Source organism: Perca fluviatilis, chromosome 23, assembly GCF_010015445.1.
Source record: "Perca fluviatilis chromosome 23, GENO_Pfluv_1.0, whole genome shotgun sequence".
In the NCBI taxonomy this organism is placed as follows: Eukaryota; Metazoa; Chordata; class Actinopteri; order Perciformes; family Percidae; genus Perca; species Perca fluviatilis.
The window spans coordinates 22513768-22534178 of NC_053134.1; the positions used below are offsets into that span (position 1 = coordinate 22513768).

Genomic DNA, 20411 nt, shown 5'->3' on the forward strand with positions numbered 1-20411 from the left:
TGGACAGGCTGATACATAAGCATTTGCAGTATTTCTAATATGCATTTGTATACATATACATATAGATATACACTGCTGCCCAAGAAAAGAAAAGTGTAAACACTAGTGGGTATTTGTATGAGTCTACTGTCTCCACCTCACTTCCTTTAATCCTGACAGGACAGACAAGTCCCCTTTCCCTGGAAAAATCCACAACAGCTTCTTGAGTTTTATACACATTAAGCACAAGAAAGATGCACTCACGCCACGCCACCAAATCAGTGCTCCTGTACTCTCCATCAGCTTGAGCACCATCAGAAGGTGAGTCCTTGAGTCTTTTAGGCTGGCCTGCCAAAACTCTAAAGTGCTTTAAGTGCTATAAAGGCAATCTTCTTTCATTACATTTGAAGTCAAAGCCATTGGTCCAAAATCTTCATCCTTTTTGTTAGAGGAGGAATACACCATATGATCATTATAGATTTGTGTTACCTACAGTAATTCAGTGATTCCCAAACTTTTTACCATCAAGGACCCCTTAACTGAAACAAATTAGACCACGGACCCCCGTTTGATAAGATTTAGTCCCAGGGTTCCCATCTGATAGGATTTTTTCTTTTAGATATGTTTTTTTTTATACAGAAAGTGTATAAAAACCCATGACCAAAATAGTCATACATCTGGCATTGTGTTACTTATGGATGGAATTATAGTGAAAATAAATGTGTCTCCTTTTTGCTGGGGACCCCCAGGAACTCCCTCAAGTACCCCTGGGTGTCCCCGAACTTCACTTTGGTAATCACTGACCTATTTAATTCCCCAGCACAGTGTAGACAGAAGACTAATTCAACACTCCTCACATGATTTGCCCATATAACCCTTTACAACAATCAAGGTTGCTACTGTACACGTTTCTATGGCAATGTGAATGTATTTGAAATTTGCAAGTTAAAAACTTAATTCTCAGGTAGCAAAAATGCCATCAAAACAAGGCCATGTTTTAATTGCTAGTATCAAACTAACTTATAAAACTAAACTTTTTTTTCTGATTTGAGATTCTAACCTTTAAAAATTCTTACAAAATCATCATTATTTCCCCTTTGTGTATGATATGAAGCAAGGATTCATGGCCCTTCATTGTTCATAAATTCTGACAGTACCTGAAGGCAGCATTGTTGAGTTCACGTCCCTTTAAACCCCTCCTTCTACCGAAACAGTAAATAGGTGGAGTATGTGGCATTGCAGCGTCAGTGTAGTAAAGTCTGCTGAGGAGCTGGAGAGTTGTCTGGATACACAGTGAACACTTGAGCTGGAGCCGAGTCATTTTAGCATCTAGACCTATACCTGCTTTTTAAGGTAATTTTCTTTTTCTAACACATTTTGACAAAACCAAATGCTTTTCTGATTGGTTTACTGACAATCACTTTGGTATTTTTAATCAAAGTTATATACATAGCCTATATATAAAATGTGTTCGTTAAAGAGCTAATAGTGTTCTTATATGTTTTTAATTAACGTGAACGTTTAGATGCAGGTTTTGAGTGAATCTTTTTACGTTTGCATTGTCTCAGTCACGTTAATAATTTGGATAAACTGTTGTTTATGGCATTTATAGCCGAGAGAAATAAAGTTGATAAGGGCAGTAGTTAGCTTAACGTTACTTAGCTAATAACGTTACAAAACTCTGCACTTCACATAAAAGTTAACTAACGTTACTTAATAACACCGAAAGTCAAATTATCAGTCAAAAAGTAAGAAACTAAAGGATAACGTTAGCATGAAAACATGCTTGCCTAAATACATTTATATTGACAATGTTAACTCATTAGTAATAATAGGTTAATTGACGCTACTTTGGTTTTTTATTGTGATTTTATATGTGACGTCGCGGCGAAATGTAGGCTACATTAGCTAACGTTAGTTAACTGTTTGAGAACGAAAACTCAACTGTAGCGTTACCCATTGACATGTTGGACACTGAGCGATAGGACAGCAGTTAGTATCCAACCCTATCGACATTTAGTCACATTCCTAAACAATTAACCATAGGCCTACATTCTGATAACTTGGTCCAGCTTGTCCAGCTGCTACTTGGGTTCAACCTCTGGGTTCAACATGGTTTCAAGGGTCAGAGGTAACACACAGTGTATTGACAATTATTCTGAAAAGTTATGTAACAAGTGCCAGGAATAAATTACACTTCAATTAAAAATGTAACGGGCAGTAATGTATTCCAGAGTTTCCTCAGGGTTCGGTGAATCGCCATCACTCAAGAGTTCCATTAGTCTTGGTTCAGTGGAACATTTAGTGTCCAGCATTGATCTCAAAACTGTTTCAGACTATTTCCCCAGGTGGACTGAATACTGAATGAAATTTGCCAAGTTTGAAGACACTGAATATTATCACAAATTATTGTCTTTGGCAACTTCGATCTAAAAGCATTCACATATATAATAATAACTTAAGATTGACTGGTTTCTATTGAAGCACACCTCAACTGACTAGTTGGCCTGTACGCTTCAGCACTGACCTTCTTATCACACCCAACCCCTGAGGGAACTTTGAGGTTAATATTAGTGGTCTTTTGATCCGCTGTTCTACAGTCTCTAATCTAGCTGGGAGGAGGATTTAGCCACCCACAAGATTAATACGTTCTACTGCTCTGGGTTTTCTTTTCAAATAATTAGGAATAACAGTGCTTTTTCATTTTAGTCTCCCATGTATGATATCACAGCAGGCTTGCTTTGCGGTGATACACAAGGATAGTGTTCAAATGTTAAATTTGTCCCTTGTGGAAGCTCTTGACACATTTTTTTAAAGGGGACTGAGTTTGTAATTACAGGCCGATGCACATGTGAGTCAGGGAGTGAATGGGTGCATCATGTGGGCTCCGGAGGTGTGGTAACAAAAGTGTTTACTCCATGCTCACACTTCTTCTTTGCTGTTTGTATCCTGCAGTCACGGCCCATCAGACAACAACAGAAAGCCCTAGGGCATGGCTTGACATTAACTTTTTGAGGCACTTGTCCTTTGGACAAGTACATTTACGTTTCACTTGTCCTTGCACAAAAGTCACTTGTCCGGGTAAAGATTTATTATTTTATAATTTTTTTTGTGTGGATTTTGCCACTAAATGTTGGTGTTAACTTTTTTTTTTTTTTCTCTACAATTTCCCTTTCTACCCGGCAGAGGCTGATTTACCAAGGGATCCTTTAAAAGGTGTAGCTACTTTACGGTTGAATATTAGCTGATATTTAACTACGTACATTTAACCGATACAAATGCTGCTAATGCTTGCTAGGTACACAGCTGCCGACGCTAGCTAGCTAACGTCACTTACTTGTCAGCCAAGTTGGGTTCCCCCCGGCAGATGCCGCAGAACATTACTCCTTCTTCTTAATGCAGTCAAATTCATCTCTCCAGCTGTTCACACATTTTCTTTCCCTTTTTAACTCGTATGGTGCTGTTGTTGTAAGGTTAATTGTTCTTGGTGCTTTCCCTGTCACTTGGCCAGGCTGCGGAGCCTGAAGAAACATCACTCTCCACTCCAGTCTCCACCACTGTTGGCCAATCAAAGCATTCTGAGTTGGACGCTGGTTTGACAGATTGCGGGGTAAAATAAAATCGGTAAAATAGATGTAATGAGTGGCACATAAAGTGAAGTAACATGGAATTTTATTTTGGTTGAGTTTTAACTTGTCCAGTGGGGCAAGTATATTTCTCTTCCACTTGCCCTACAAAAAAATCTACCTTGTCCGGACAAGCGGACAAGCGGATAAGCCTTAATGTCGAGCCCTGCCTAGGGCACGGCGGCCCAGAATATTCCTTTGGATATTAGTCTGCCCTGTTGTTCAGGCTGACCTCTTTTGCATTATTATTATTTTTTCTCAGGGTCGCAGTGGTTTCAGTTTAAATTCAATTCAACCATATGCAACATTAGAAATCCAGCAATACAAGTTCTCAAAGTAGTACTTTGTAGTTACTACAATTTGGACACCGTACAGGACACCAGGAGGTGCTGGTCGTTTCAGAGGCTGTTGCAGTTGAGTTTAGCCAACATAAGGTGACTCTGAGCTGGGTACAGGGCACCGCAAGGTGACGGTCCTTTCAGGGGCCGTTGCAGTTGAGTTTAGCCGAGACAAAGGTTACCATCATGCTAGTTAAGGGGCACCCTGGCAGCCCACCTTGTAGAGTGTGCGCCCCATGTACTAAGGCTCAGTCCTTACCGCAGCAGCCCAGGGTTAGATTTCAACCTGCGGCCCTTTGCTGCATGTCTTCCACCTCTCTCTCCCTCATTTCCTGTCTACAACTGTCCTATCAATTAAAGGCCAAAATTCCCAAAATATAATCTTTAAAAAAACCTGACTAGTTTAGATTAGAAAAAAGATCATGGTTTGGATTACAACACCGCCGGAACATGAACATGAACACACATTTCTGGGGTGAAAGTCTTGAATTTTCCCCAGGACACAAACTTTATTTCTGCATTTAATGCCCTGTGTTTTATGACCCACCCATCAACCCCGACTTCCTCCCTATGTATCTTATACAGAAGCAGTCAGTGTGGTGCATACAGCAGTAAATACGGGAAATACATACTAATTTAAGTGCATTACTTTTCAGAGTTATGTTCTCAGTAGAGTGTATCAGGTGCTATGGTTATGGTTACACACATTTCCACTTGGCCCATCCTCCTGGTGAGCGTGTGTGAGAGTGAATGAAGAAGGGCATTGCTGAAAAACATTAATGCTCAATTTCATGGTCATCTTTTCTTTGTTTGGCCTAAAAAAATAGTTCAGATGTGGACATAATCGGAGCGTGTGGAAGAGTTACAGACAAAGTAACCCTGCCTCAGATGCTTCAGCCTCTCATATCTCCATCTCTCTTCTTAGAACCAAGCACAATGCCAAACTGGGGAGGAGGCAACAAGTGTGGAGCATGCCGTGGGACAGTGTACCACGCTGAGGAAGTGCAGTGTGACGGGAAGAGTTTCCACAAATGCTGTTTTCTCTGCAGTAAGTACAGCTGTAACACATATACTTCTGACACTTAAAGGACCATTGCTGTGTTTAGCATGTTTTAACCCATGAAGTAGAGATAGAATATATTTTATGTCACTGCTGACCAAGTGTACAACATATTCTTTCATTGATTTCCCCCCCAAGATCAGTTCACTTACTATAGGGAGTACTACTCATACAGTTGGATGATGTCTTATGGAGCTGTCTAACATCTGAAAAAATACTACACATTTTTAACATTAAGCCTGTGTTACAAACTGGGGACAGGGGGTTTGAAGACATGGGCATTTATCAGGCATGGATGGTCCAAAATAGGCTATCGAGTTGCATTATGGGAAGTGTAGGATGCTGCGATTTTGGCGCTTGCCCCATGTTCGGGACTAAAAGTCAGGATATCTCGTATTTAACTCGTCTCTTGTGAGTCCCCCAACTTATGAAAGTGCAATACTAAATCCCCAGAGTTCCCTTTTATTATTGTGTTCTTGTCACATTGAGTGAAACTGTTTTGACATCTCTTGTTGAAGTAGGATTTGCAATTTTAGATTTGAGAACTGAAAAGCATCTAAATCACAAGCTATAGCTTCAAAAACTGAAACCTGGCAGACAAACATTGAGATAAACTGTGAGAAGTCTTGTGAAAAGGGTAATGGTAAAATTCTTGAATTAAAAAAGGTCCCTGAAAGTTAATACATGAGCTAACTCTTAGGTCTCCGATGTGTGAGTTTTCCTATTAGGATGTACACAAACACATTTGTTTGTTTGCTTTGAAGAAAAAGTCTCAGACAGCTCAGGCATTTTTTGTAGCTGTTGCCTAACCTTGCCAAAAGTCTTAAATGTAATTAACATAAGACCTGTCAAAAGCAGATATTGCATCAACCTGCACATATTGTTTATATTTATAATACTGTACAGAAGGGCTGGGGGAAAAAGAAAATCAAAATTTGTATGTATCCTGATTTTTTTTTGTGTCAATTCTTAAAATCAGTCAGCAAAACAGAAAATGCAAAAAATCCATGTTATGTACTTCTTCACAAATGAAATAGTCTATATCCACGACGTTCCACTTCCGGGATTGCTCCGTTGCCGACGAAAATTTCACAAGATTTCACTCTTTTCAGCAGGATTTCTGAGGACTATGGTTAACTGCTCCTCCGATCTCTGCAGGGTAAATCCAGACAGCTAGCTAGACTATCTGTCCAATCTGAGTTTTCTGTTGTACGACTAAAACTACTTTTGAACGTACACATGTTCCACCAAAACAAGTTCCTTCCCGAGGCTATTCTGCAGCGGAACCGTGGCTCTGTGCAGCGCTTAGCGCCCCCCCCAAGACGATTGGTATTGGTTTAAAGACATGCCAATAAACCACAGCACGTTTCTCTCCTACCTCCTACTCCTCCGCTGCGCTGTGGAGGAATGTCTGGCAATTGGAGACTACAAATGGAGTGGTGATGGCGCAGTGGATATGACACATGCCTATGGTGTGTGAGATCTGGGTTCAAGTCCCACTGCAATACATCAACTTAACCCCTAGTTGCTCCGGAGGTGTGCGACATGAATAACCATTATAAGTCGCTTTGGATAAAAGCGTCAGCTAAACATGACATGTAACAAATGCAATAAATTCATCAGACTGACTGACATGAAAGGAGACTTAGTTTCACCTCTCCACTTCTCATCAAAGGGAGCTCGTCCTGACATTTCTTCCTGGTCATCGGTTGTTTATTTCACACCGCATTATTGTCAGTTTGTTGGACGGTTCGGCGGTTTGTCCTGTTCCTGAACCGTACTTCAAATGCCAGTGACGATGTTCCAGCAAAGACCTCGCACAGAGACCAGGATTAAACAAATGCTTTCATTTAGCTGCTATCAGGAGAAGAGCAAAGCAATCCGAGCCTCAAAAGATGAGTTTATGTTTTCCAGCAGCAGTTCCATACAACAGCCGCTTTGTCAGTGACACTCCTACTGAGGACGATGATGAGCGAGGGGACTTGGTGTCCTTGGCTCTCCTTTGCCCTTTCCTCCAGTTTCTCAGTTTGACATTCCCCACTTTTCAGTTCCGTGTAATGAAAGGCAGCTACAGTATACACTGACAGAAATGTCACACAGTTGCAAACAAAGCCTCATATGACTCTTTTTACACTTACTGGGGCTTTCTCTTTGATTTTCTCGTACTCATGAATGCATGATCCAACTGTAGCCGAGGAAAACTGAAATACTACTACTGGAGAAACCATAACAATTATAACAAAGATGGTTAAGGAAATGTGAGGATTTAGGTGCAATTTAATCACACATACAGACATCTTCTAACAAGCCTACAAAGCTTTCATTTCAAGCGTTGCGAGATCAGAGAGACGTTAGTGGAGACATTTTCACAGCCAGTTGTGTGAAATGTTAAACCCGTATCAGACAGGCACAAAGTGAGTGTGTGAAGAATTACAATTAAGAACTAATCCCAACAGTCTGTGCGCATGCTTAAGCCACCGCAATGCTTTTGTTTTATTCAAACAATGCATTCTTTACTTTGAACACACCTACCAACTACTGATTTCTCCAACAGCTACTGTAGCGTTTGAAACTAATAAATCCTGTACTGACATCAACAAACTAGTTATGTATAAAAATCTGGATATACATTAAACATGAAGCCCCACTTCGGAATGCCTTTTCCCACTTTGTATATTAATACTTTTTTCTTACTTGTATCACTTAGAGAGAAAAGAGAAGACGACAAATTCTTAAAGATTATACTTATATTATACTTATATGATTATACTTATATATATATATATACTTATATATATATATATTTTTCCGGTTGTGCTTACCTTAAGTTCATCTTCTTTCAGCTCATCCATTTTAACTGCCATGTCCAATATTATGCTTATTTTTAGGTTCATACCTGTATTTTGGGTTTCTACTAGAACATGTTTACATGCTTTAATGTTCAAAAAACACATTCTTTTTCTCATACTGCCTGTCTAAATATACCTTTATTCGCCCTCTGTCTAAAACACTCCTTTTTAGCGCCTGTCTCTTTAAGCCCCCCTCCCAAAAAAAAGCCCAGTCTGCTCTGATTGGTCAGCGTTTTGGGTCTTCTGCATCTGCTGGGGAATGACTGTAACGCCACTGTAGCAGCACATTCTACCTATTGTATATATGGTATAGTTGTGACATCACAACCGTACGGACGGCTCGTTTAAAGGCAAAGTTAGTTGCAAGTCATTTTTTCCTCTGAGAACCTTTCAGCGACATCCTGATCACAAGAATATACTGTATTTCTTAGGCGCATAGTGATACCATTCCACTTCCATAACTCCTTCTCTGTGTGTGTGTGTGTGTGTGTGTGTGTGTGTGTGTGTGTGTCCTCAGTGGTCTGCAGGAAAGGCTTAGACAGCACCACACTGGCTATCCATGACCAGGAGATCTACTGCAAGTCATGCTACGGGAAGAAGTACGGCCCTAAAGGCTACGGCTACGGTCAGGGGGCAGGGACGCTCAACATGGACCGAGGAGAGCGGCTGGGAATCAAACACGAAGAGTAAGCCGGGCTCCTGATTATTATGATAATAACCATGATCAAGATGATTATTTCAGCCAACATGGAACCAAAGTCATCTGCTAAAGTATGCTGTGTTGTCGTAGTCGTGTGTTTTAAATTGTATTACACGCCGTTGGGCAACATGACGCTGTGTGCAGTGATATAATCATTATTGTCATGCGATCCATCCTTACTGTATATTCTGTAGGTCAGAGTTGTGTTGTGCGTCTGTCTTCCTGTTTGTTACTAAAGTGTGATTTATGGTTCTGCGGAGGCTCCACGTAGAGCTTTCGCTATAGCCTACGTAACTGGCCTGAAGTTTATACTTGTGCGTTGGTGTCTTCATCATTCTAGCATATCTTTAAGAGTATAGCAGAGCCGGTGTGTGTGTGTGTGTGTGTGTGTGTGCATGGGTAGTGTGTTGTAAAGCGAGTGAGAGAGCGACGGGGTTAGCTCCGGAGCGATTACCGACTCTAGAGAGGCATAGTAGGAGAATCGGAGAAAGTGTCTCCCCTGTGCTCGGAAACCTTTAGCAGGAAAAGTTAACCCTCTCCTTGATTTCATGTTGTTTAGGGAGAAGGAGAACCAGGAAAAGAGTCGGGGGAAATGCAATACTACCAAGCCACGGATGAGCAATGTGCGTCGCCGTGACGTGTAGTTAAATTTTTTTGAAGGTGCACATCAGGCTACGGCATACGGTCCAGCATACGGTCCAGCGTATGGTCCAGCGTACAGTCCAGTGTATGGTCCAGCGTACGGTCCAGTGTACGGTCCAGCGTACGGTCCAGCGTATGGTCCAGTGTACGGTCCAGTGTACGGTCCAGCGTACGGTCCAGTGTACGGTCCAGTGTACGGTCCAGCGTACGGTCCAGTATACGGTCCACGCGTAGGTCAAGTATCGTTCCAGCGTACTGTCCAGTGTAACGGTCCAGTGTACGGTCCAGCGTACGGTCCAGCGTACGGTCCAGTGTACGGTCCAGTAATGCGGTCCAGCGTATGGTCCAGTGTACGGTCAACGTGCGGTCCAGCGTACACGGTCCAGCGTCACGGTCCAGCGTACGGTCCAGCGTAGGGTCAAGTATACGGTCCTGGTGCGGTCCAGTGTATGCGGTCCTGCGTACGGTCCAGCGTGCGGTCCAGTGTAACGGTCCAGTGTATGCGGTCCAGTGTACGGTCCTGCGTACGGTCCAGCGTACGGTCCAGCGTACGGTCCAGTGTACGGTCCAGCGTACGGTCCTGCGTACGGTCCAGCGTACGGTCCAGTGTACGGTCCAGCGTATGGTCCAGCGTACGGTCCAGTGTATGGTCAATTGTACGGTCATGTATCGGTCAAGTAATGCGGTCCAGCGTACGGTCCAGCGTATGGTCAATTGTACGGTCAGGTAATCGGTCCAGCCTACGGTCCAGTGTACGGTCCAGTGTACGGTCCAGCGTACGGTCCAGCGTATGGTCCAGCGTACGGTCCAGTATACGGTCCAGCGTACGGTCCAGTGTACGTTCCAGCGTACTGTCCAGTGTACGGTCCAGTGTACGGTCCAGCGTACGGTCCAGCGTACGGTCCAGTGTACGGTCCAGTGTACGGTCCAGCGTATGGTCCAGTGTACGGTCCAGCGTATGGTCCAGCGTACGGTCCAGCGTACGGTCCAGCGTACGGTCCAGCGTACGGTCCAGCGTACGGTCCAGCGTAGGGTCCAGTGTACGGTCCTGCGTACGGTCCAGTGTACGGTCCTGCGTACGGTCCAGCGTCGTCCAGTGTACGCCTACGAGTTACGGTCCTCGTACGGTCCAGCGACGGTCAGGTACGGTCCAGCGTAGGGTCAGTGTACGGTCCAGCGTAGGGCATACGGTCCAGCGTATGGTCCAGTGTATCGGTCCAGCGTATGGTCAGTAACGGTCCAGTGTACGGCAAGTATACGGTCCTGCGTACGGTCCAGCGTACGGTCCAGCGTACGGTCCAGTGTACGGTCCAGCGTACGGTTGGTCGTCAGCGTACGGTCCAGTGTACGGTCCAGCGTAGGGTCCAGTGTACGGTCCAGCGTAGGGTCCAGCATACGGTCCAGCGTATGGTCCAGTGTACGGTCCAGCGTATGGTCCAGTGTACGGTCCAGCGTAGGGTCCGTGTCTCCACGCACCTACGTACATACCCACGGCGTTGATTTAACGCAAAAGCATAAATTGGCCTTTACTGTGCTTTGTCAGAGCTGTGTTGACCACTCCAGTTCTGCAATGTTTCCATCTGATGGGATTATGAAACGCATTTTAAGATGTACAAATGTAGACACAATTTGACAGTAAAAGCCTTTCACTGCTGCCAGTAGCTACGGCATTTTTAAAATATGACTCTGTTTTGCAATTTTATAGATTCACTAAAAATAAATGGCATGTTAAAATGTCTACATAAAGGATCATTCATCACACTTAATTGCACAAGTGGTTGCTGTGAGGTTGATAAGGTCAGTGAGTTCAGTGGCGCACTGCGTGTAATGATGTTTAACAGCTGTGGCTGCAGGCTGACAATGCCATTGTCCCCAAAGAGCATGCAGTCATTGTGCTGAACTCAAAATAGTTCCGAAATACATAAACTTAAAAAAACAAAAATACTTGACATAGAATTCATGAAAGCTGATGCCAAATACAGACATGGGGGGAAATGCCTGGGAAAAAAAGGATTTTATGTTTTGCCTTTATTGCTCTTCACTAGTCTAGCAGCTTTCCAAGTTAACCAGAGAGCAGCATGAACACGAGGCAGTGGGGATTGCTAGATGAGTGGGTAAATGTCAGTGAGAGCCACTACTGGGTGGCCTGCTAATTAGAGAGATCGTCCAGTAACTCGAAGCTAACATGCTTTGGTTCTTGAACAAGACCGTAAACACCTACCAGATGAAAACAAACTTTTGAGAAAGGAAAAAAAGAAACCTTGATGGGACTATTGGAATAAAGTCTGCCTCTTTCTCAAATCCAGCTTGGCTGCAGCAGTTCCCAGCTGGTTTGGGGAACGGTGTAGATCCAAGAAGAGAAACGTCAAAGCTGAAGTCTGAAATTCAGAGTAATGATCTATCTAAGAGGTTAATACTGTACATTTTCTAATAGGCCTGCAGCCGAGCCCCCGGAATGGGACGGCTCTTCTATCTGGGTACTTACGTACAACTACTTCTGAGAAGAGAGTGTTATACTTAGGGCTGCTCGATTATGCAAAATAAAATCATAATCCCGATTATTTTGGTCAATACTAAAATCACGATTATTGAACACGATTACTCATTGTTTTTAGGTAAGATGTTGCAATTGTTGAAATTAAAAAAAAACTGTGAAAAGGTTACACAAATCAACAGTGAAAACACCTTGAACTATGACATTTTTTTCCATTCAGAACACAAGACAAAATAAGAGTTTACTTGCAAAATGTAATTTGCAAAATAATCCTTTTTCTCGATTACTATGTTTTTGTGATCATTGGGAGCCAAAATCGTAATTGTGATTAAAATGTTGTTCATCAATGTTAATTGCACAGCCCTAGTTCGACTGTGCATTCTTATGTACACATGATGTGAAAGCACTGAAACCAACAGGAAAACCCAGAGCCACACACTCCCACCCTGAGTGTTTACTCCTGCCTCAGGCATCAGGTGATGACCATTATGAAAGAGTTTATTATGTAACCAGAAGGATCCCGCTTTCCCTCCTCTCCGTCCTCTGCCACAAAGGGCTTCATTCAGGGGCCGCTGGGGCTGGCAGTCACCCTCCGATAAGCACCGATCCAGGGACCCAGGGTGCCCTGCTCACTTTCCCACCACTGGCCCAGGACAGAGCAGGGTCTGCCAGCTTTATTTCTGCTCTTTTTGTCTTCTAAAATGTTATTGCAATCAGTTAGAAAGTTGTCTTAACATGTTAATCCATTTAAGAATTAATGTTTAACTGATACATCATTCATAAGGTTAGTTACCAAGGTATTTATTAATGCAGTCAATGTTTTGAGTCATACTTGGTTCACTATTAGTAAATGAGTAAGTGTTTTCACAAGAAAAGAGGAGGTTCTGGTACAGGACGTGTTTTACAGAATGATCTGTAAAAACAATAAATAAATTTAAAAAAGCATTTTCTTTGACATGAATGAATTTTTAAAGGATCAACTTCAGCCTCTAGCTGACACAATAAGGATATATTTTTGATGTACTGAATGATGGTGATTTTTGGATTCATGTGTTTTTTAAACAATTTGTCATAGCTTCATGTATTCCCCCCCCCCCCAGGACACAGACTCACAGACCAACCACCAACCCCAACCCATCCAAATTTGCCCAGAAGTTTGGAGGTTCAGACAAATGTGGCCGGTGTGGAGACTCTGTCTATGCAGCGGAGAAGATCATGGGGGCAGGCAAGGTGAGAGCTTTATCTAAAGCATCTTCTACTCTCTGTTTACACCACAGACCTAAGATGGTGCCTTCATAATGCTTGTTTTGTCTGACTACTCTAATAATCCAAAGCCTAAAGATGTCATTTTGTACAAACATTCATGGTCTTACAACGATGAATGGAATAACTTTGGTGATCCTGAGGTCGACATTTGTAGTTTTCTATAAATTATCTCAACATCTATTCATTAGATGGATTGTCTTGACATTTGGAACGGGCATTCATGTTCCCCTCAGGATGAAGGGTAATCACTTTAGGGAACCACTGACTTTTCATCTAGCTGATGTCATCATGCTAAAATGCTAAACTCAGATGTGTAACGTGGAAAACATTGTCTGTTAAAAATCAGCATGATTCTAATGTCCTTTTGATCGCGTTAGCACGCTGACTTCAGCATTTTGCTGCTAGCATGGCTGTTTTCCAGGTCCCCAGGAAGTGCGCCGGGCTTTGAAGCCAATCGAACATAGCGGCCAAACGGTGGAATTGCAACGGCTATACATTCTTTTGAGCGTCACAACCCCACCCATGAAATTCTCGTTTTACTGTCAGAATTTGATCGATTCGGTCCAATAACTTTTGGAAAGTCTAGAAGAGCCTCCATGATGGCTTCATGCGCCACTGAGCAACTCTCACAGGAATGACCGGGGCGTTGCCTCGAATGCTGTATCCAGTTCATATAATACATCCATGCTGTAAAGTCATGTAGACACTATTTTGGATCATTGTTCATCTCTATATCTAAGCTATAAGAACGATGTGTTTGCAGAATAAGAAACACACTTTGGATACAATATGCACTGTCAGGCCTTTAAACTGAGGCATCAGCCAATATATAAGCCAAGTTCATTATTAGGCTTTCACTAGTGGAGCCAGGTTGCCAAGAATGATGACTAAGGGGGTCAATTCATTTATCGTGATGACAACACTGACTGAGATTGTACAACTGATACCACAGACTTTAGGGATGTGCAACTCTGTTCTGGTGTTACTTGTTCACCCTAATGACAAAACTTCACAGAAATTAATCTGCGGTGTGAACTTCAAAGGCTTACAATGATTTTCCAATGTGTTGTGTGTATTTAAAGCTTCAGTGCATAATTTTTTTATATTAATGAACGTCCGTTACATTCAAGCCATTGCCACATGAGTTGCAACAAAGCTAATAAAGAATATCAGCTCCACACAACTCTCTCTGGATTTCTCAGTGTGGCTATGTTCAGAAGATTGTGTCGTCTGGTGACTTTCCCGCGCAGAAACTTAGGTGAAGATAATGACCTCCTCTGAAGAGTCCATCATGTTTTTTTAATCCTCTGTCCTCCTTGGCTACTAGCAACTGCGTGGAGGAGGGGGGGTGGGGGTGCGTGCGCGATCACGGAAGGCTTGTATCATGTGGACGTGCTGACAGTGTTGTTATCATTACTTAGAATTAGTGCTTGTCAGTTAATGCAAACCCATTTTAACGGCGTCAATTTTTTTATCGCGAGATTAACGGTCTTTTTGGCCTAGCAAACTTTGTAGTTTTTTTTCACATGCTGTTGCAACAACTAGTAACGTTAGGAAAAACTACAACACCACACCGGATCTAGCTAGACCGGAAACAAAACAACAGGCACACATTTGTTTGGGCTTGCGAGCCGGCCAAAGAGTAGCAGGCTAACGTTACGTTTTGAGTGGATGGCGAGCGCGAGATGCCGAAATGGATGCCAATAAGATTCTGAATGGAGAGCTTGAAAAGTTGCCAAATGGTTCCATTGACAAGACCAAAGTGATCTGTGTGATGTATCATTTTGAACTGAGCTATCATCGCAGCACGTCCACTCTGAAATACCACTTGACGGCCGAGCACACAGCTGATGCCAATTCTCCGCCCCCTCGTCAAAGCCAGGCGACAAAAGCACAAAGCAAGCCGATCCACTTTTCCATGTTGATAAGAGCATTAAAATGAGAAAAAAATAATGGGAAATCAATGGATATTTAGAATAGATAAAAATTTGCGCTTAATTGCAAGTTAACTGTGACATTAATGTGATTAAATATTTGAATCGTTTGACAGCACTACTTAGAATTCCTCATAGGGGCGGCAGAAACTACGCACTATAGCTTTAAGTTGACAGTTAACGATCATTACATGCAGTTTTGGCATGAACAGCCCCCAACAGAAATCCAACCTCTAACCCAGAGCAGTGTTGTTTCCCTGAACTCCACAGGAACACAAGCTGCGTCACAAACCACAGGGGTACAACTTGTTGGACTGGATTGAACGCCCATGCTTCTTACAGCACTGAACCACACGCAGGAGGTTTGGTGTGGTCTCTCCTAATGAGAGAACACAAATCCTGTTTTTCTGATTAAAGCCACTCCATATGTGGATGGGAGCTTCCCAACAGCTGGCGTTAACTGTGCGAGGCTGTCCAGACACTGGGGTCCTGGTGCATTTACAGCCGATGAAGTCATAAGACTGTAGAGATGTATCGGCCGGATGTTTAGTTTAGTTTAGAAAATCAATAAATCTCAGAGTAGGGAGTAGAGCGTTTCCTGCCGCTAATCGCATGCAGATTCATACTTAAGCGGTTTTATAGCAGGTGATGTCATCGGGCGGAGAGCTGTTAATGTGTTTCCTAATGGGAGGCGAGGCTCCACTCATTGGCTAAAGCATAACCTGTAATTTTCTGGGTAATGAAGACATTCAGAAAGGCCCCCCCAGGTTGGGAGAGCTGCTTTGATGGGATTTGACGAAAGGAAATGATGACATACGCACCAAGAAACATCTGCTAACATTACCTTTTTTTTTTCTTTTCTTTTTTTGGGTGTGACAATTTGAGGTAGATTTAGCATAAAAAGCATGAAGACAGACTTGAACAGCTGCCATTGTACAATTCAAATGATCTCGTTCTCTTCGTAGCCGTGGCATAAGAACTGCTTCCGCTGTGCAAAATGTGGCAAGAGCCTGGAGTCGACCACGCAGACTGAGAAAGATGGAGAAATCTACTGCAAAGGTGAGATAAAACATCTGACATGGAACAAAATATGTGCAGGATTTCATTAGAGCAGTACGACTGGTTGGTTCTGTTGAGTTTTAACAGAGAGCCAGGAATAATGGAAGGTGATCTACACATTTGCATTGGCCAACACATGTATTGGCAGAGCTAGAGTAGATTTACAGGTCCCATGGCATGAACATTTCACTTTATGAGGTTTTTTTAACATTAATATTCCCCCAGCCTGCCTATGGTCCCCCAGTGGCTAGAAATGGCGATAGGTGTAAACCGAGCCCTGGGTATCCTGCTCCGCCGAATCTTCCCTTTATGATGTCATAAGGGGAAAGGTTACCTCCCCTTTCTCTGCTTTGCCCGCCGCCCACAGCTCCCCAGAGAATTTGGCCCGCCCATGAGGAAATAGAGCTACAACCGTGGCCGCAAGCTGGTCAAGGCCACACCCCCACCCTCCACCTTGCCCCCCCTCTCCCCTCTCGCATTTAAAGCTACAGACACAGAAATGGCACATCCTAAGGAAATCTCATTGTGGGACTGGCTCTAGTGGCTGGAATTCTGCACCAAGGCTGAATTTTGGGAAAGAGACTTCAGATACAGTATTAGGGGACCACTAAGGTCTATATAAAAGAGACTTCAGATACAGTATTAGGGGACCACTAAGGTCTATATAAAAGAGACTTCAGATACAGTATTAGGGGACCACTAAGGTCTATATAAAAGAGACTTCAGATACAGTATTAGGGGACCACTAAGGTCTATATAAAAGATACTTCAGATACAGTATTAGGGGACCACTAAGGTCTATATAAAAGATACTTCAGATACAGTATTAGGGGACCACTAAGGTCTATATAAAAGAGACTTCAGATACAGTATTAGGGGACCACTAAGGCCTATATAAAAGAGACTTCAGATACATTATTAGGGGACCACTAAGGTCTATATAAAAGAGACTTCAGATACAGTATTAGGGGACCACTAAGGTCTATATAAAAGAGACTTCAGATACAGTATTAGGGGACCACTAAGGTCTATATAAAAACATCCAAAAAGAGGAATCTGCTACAGAGGCATCCAGCAGCAACATATTTTGTCACTTCAACAACCGGTAATGTGTAACGTGTTAAGTATTCTGTGTGATCACTGACAGCATGGGTCTATAGTCACTCAGCCTGTAGTTCTGCAACACAGATTGTGGATGTTGTGGATGTAAGACTTATACCTGATTAGCTGTGTAGCATGTAAGCATTGTCACTGTGAGCATGCTAACGTCATGCTAATGTCAGCATTAACACTGAGGCATCTGCCAGGACATTAGCAAAGCTCGACTATTTTGGCTTTCACCAGTTCAATCACGTTGCAAAAATGATGACTCGGCTCAGGTGCGAATTTGTGGATCGTCGTGACAACACTGTCGCAGAGTGTACACATAGGCTGTGTGCCTTGTGATCTTATACCACAGACTGTGAGAGAATGTGTTCCTGCAACTTTATGCTGGTTTTTACCAAGCTGTAGTCTCGCAGACCTCGCCAGACCTTCCTCCACAGCGCTGCGGAGGAGGGTCTGGCTAGTCCGCACAGCATTCCGGGATAGGAGAAAAACGTCGCTCTGGTTTATCGGCATGTCTTTAAACCAATCACAATCGTCTTGGGCGGTGTTGTCGTTTTGTCCACAACTCAAAGTTTACTGTCAAAGAGGAATAACGAAACAAGAACATATACACCTTTAAACGAATCAGAGAATTTTTTTACTTTTATTTTTAATAAAAAATGACTCAAACCGATTAATCAATTATGAAAACAGTTGCCGATTATTTGAAAACATGACAACTAATCGACTAATCTTTGCAGCTCCAAAGAGAACCTTTAACACACACTGATAAAAAGATGAATTTGTTATTCTAGGTTCCACAGCGTCATACAGAGCACACCCTGAGTCACTGCTGTCAGCTGATGTGATCGTATCAGCAAAAACAGAGCTGCACAGACTGGCTCTTATGTAACCCAAAACACACACAAACACACACACACACACACACACACAGCCTCTTGTACTCGCTCGTCCGTCGTCCCAGTTTAGTGTTTTCACATTTGGAGCGTTGGTTTGGCCGGATGCCGCTGGCCTCGTCATGCTAACAGAGCTGCTTACTGTCCACTATACTTTAGTGGGCAGAAACCTCTGCAGTCTGACCTCCACAGAGATGTCTCCCTCCTCATCAGCTCAGCGAGGTGGGATGGCTTGGTTAAACAGAAGACGTTGATTTAGACATAAACGCACGCACAGATGTCAGCAGATGGATGTTTGCTGAATGTCATAATGAAACCTTGTACTGATGAGGAGGAATGTTGCATCTCCGCTCTGAACCCAAACAGGCCAGACTCCGCTGCTGCTGCTGTCAGCCAGTGGCGTGGAGACATCCTGACTGCTGGATAGGGTTGCTCTAATCCCAAACTATTTCAAGACATGTGGACGGAGGTTTAACAAACTCCAAACCCTGAACTCCAGACTGATCTCATAAAGTGGCGTATGTATGACACGCCAATTTGTATGCCGTTTTTGCGTGTTATCAAGACGCATAACCACAACCGCCATTGACCTACATTACGTGCGATTTTTGGCCGTAGCGAGTAGTATGAAAGGACGTAAGTCCGCGGAGGGAGGTTGGTTGGAGTGGTGGATGGGTAAAACACAGGACTTTCACCCAGGAGAGCTGGGATTGTGTCCTGCGTGTGGCGTTTTTTTTTTTTTTAAGCCTTCCCCAATGTTTCTTTCCTAAACCCAACAGTTTATTGTTTTCCTAAGCGTGTGATGTTGGTCACCGTCGTGTTTTTGTGTTACTAAAGCCTTTCCCAAGGTTCTTTTCCTAAACACAACCTTTTTTTTTTTAACATACGTGTGACATTCTCGCGATAGCACACCATGTGGCGTTTACATGGTGTTTACATCCGCTGTATACAGCACTTAGGAAAGTGGCGTGTATGTTTACGCAAAGTCATGATGCCGTGTTGTGAACTCTGAGTTGATTAACCCTGAGATGGGAAACAGAGTTTTTGGTTCCAGAACGGCTGATTTCAATCAGGTTGACTCCGAGTTAAGGGCTGGAGTTACCCCTCTTTCTCAGGTGTGATTAACCTCCCTTTCTGAAACAGAAAACAGAGTTTCCCTCATCTCAGGGTTTTCACTAAACCTGCTTTCTGAAATGGACCCCAGACCTAATATGTCACATTTGCTAAAAAAAAAACTTTGTTGACATTTAGTTGAAGACAATCGGGGAGTGGTTTCAGTAAATGTTTAAAAAGTCAGAAATTCTGCACCTCAGTGTTCGGCCACAACCTGAGTGGTGAGCTTATTTTAAACGTCAACACGTTGGTGTGAGGTAAACAGCTCCGAGTGTTGAGTGAGAGCTGGGAAACAGCACTGTCAAAACAAACACACACAAGCTGTGGCTCATCTCCAACAGGCTGGAACTCAGCAGTAACCGGTTTGTGGTGCTCCAAGATCAAGTCAAAATTCGAGTGAAATCTCAACAGTTTTTCCAATAGCGTGACACAATCAGTCCTAATAATGTAAGATGTGTAGCTCAGTGATAGTTCAGCAACTTGATATGGAGGAAAGCAGGCTGACTTGAAGGATTTTTATTTGGGATTTATTTATTTTTTTTAAAGGATCTTGGTAAAAAAAAAGAAATATGCGTTTCACAGCTCTTTTCTTTTAAACAATTAACAGATTAACATTTGTTGGTCAAACTATTAACGACATCAACCCAAACTGTGTACATTTAGGATGCTGAGATTATATTGTTGGTCTGTAATTTATCTAAGAAGCAACGTCTGTGTTTAAGCTGGACAGTATGGAAGAAGAGAAGCAGATTTTTGAGATGATATATAGCGACGTCTTGTAATCCCATGTGGGATAGGTCCCACGTCTGAAAACTAAACATCATCATTCACACACTGGGGAGGTTTACTCCCTTGTTTTGGAAGCTTGACTCAGCAACATGAACTCATGTTGCTCCTCATCTGTTCCGTTTCTTTTAGCATGATAAAGCAGCCTGATAGCAACGCACTTACACATCACCTTAAAGTTTTGAAATTATGTTTTTTAGTCTGTAATGTAAGGATGGAGTTTTGGAACAATACAATCTGCAGCTTATTAATGTTTCTTCTTTCCTCTCTTTCCCTCGGCAGCGTGTTACGCTAAGAACTTTGGGCCCAAAGGTTTCGGTTACGGCCAAGGAGCCGGCGCTCTGGTTCACGCTCAGTGATGGCTCGACTGGATCCATCGCACCTTTTTCTATATTCCTCTGTCCAACATCAACCAGCCCTTCTCTTGTGTTTTCTCCCTCGTGTGCTTTTCATGCTGAAGTAGGTGCTCTCGATTCAAATAAAAGGACCATTAACGACACCGCTTGTTGACATTTGACTATTTTATTATTAAAGCCATTAAAACTGAACCATGCCCATATGT

At 42.9% G+C, this 20411-nt stretch overlaps 1 protein-coding gene across 1 annotated transcript; it reads left to right on the forward strand.

Annotated features, from left to right (window-relative positions):
- The first annotated feature begins 1198 nt into the window (after window positions 1–1198).
- Window positions 1199–20348, forward strand: csrp2 (cysteine and glycine-rich protein 2). Its single transcript, XM_039791287.1, has 6 exons — window positions 1199–1332; window positions 4869–4991; window positions 8370–8538; window positions 12789–12918; window positions 15854–15947; window positions 20132–20348. Exons 2-6 carry the CDS (start codon window positions 4880–4882, stop codon window positions 20206–20208), a joined length of 582 nt encoding a protein of 193 aa, XP_039647221.1. The 5' UTR covers window positions 1199–1332; window positions 4869–4879; the 3' UTR covers window positions 20209–20348.
- Window positions 20349–20411: the final 63 nt, after the last annotated feature.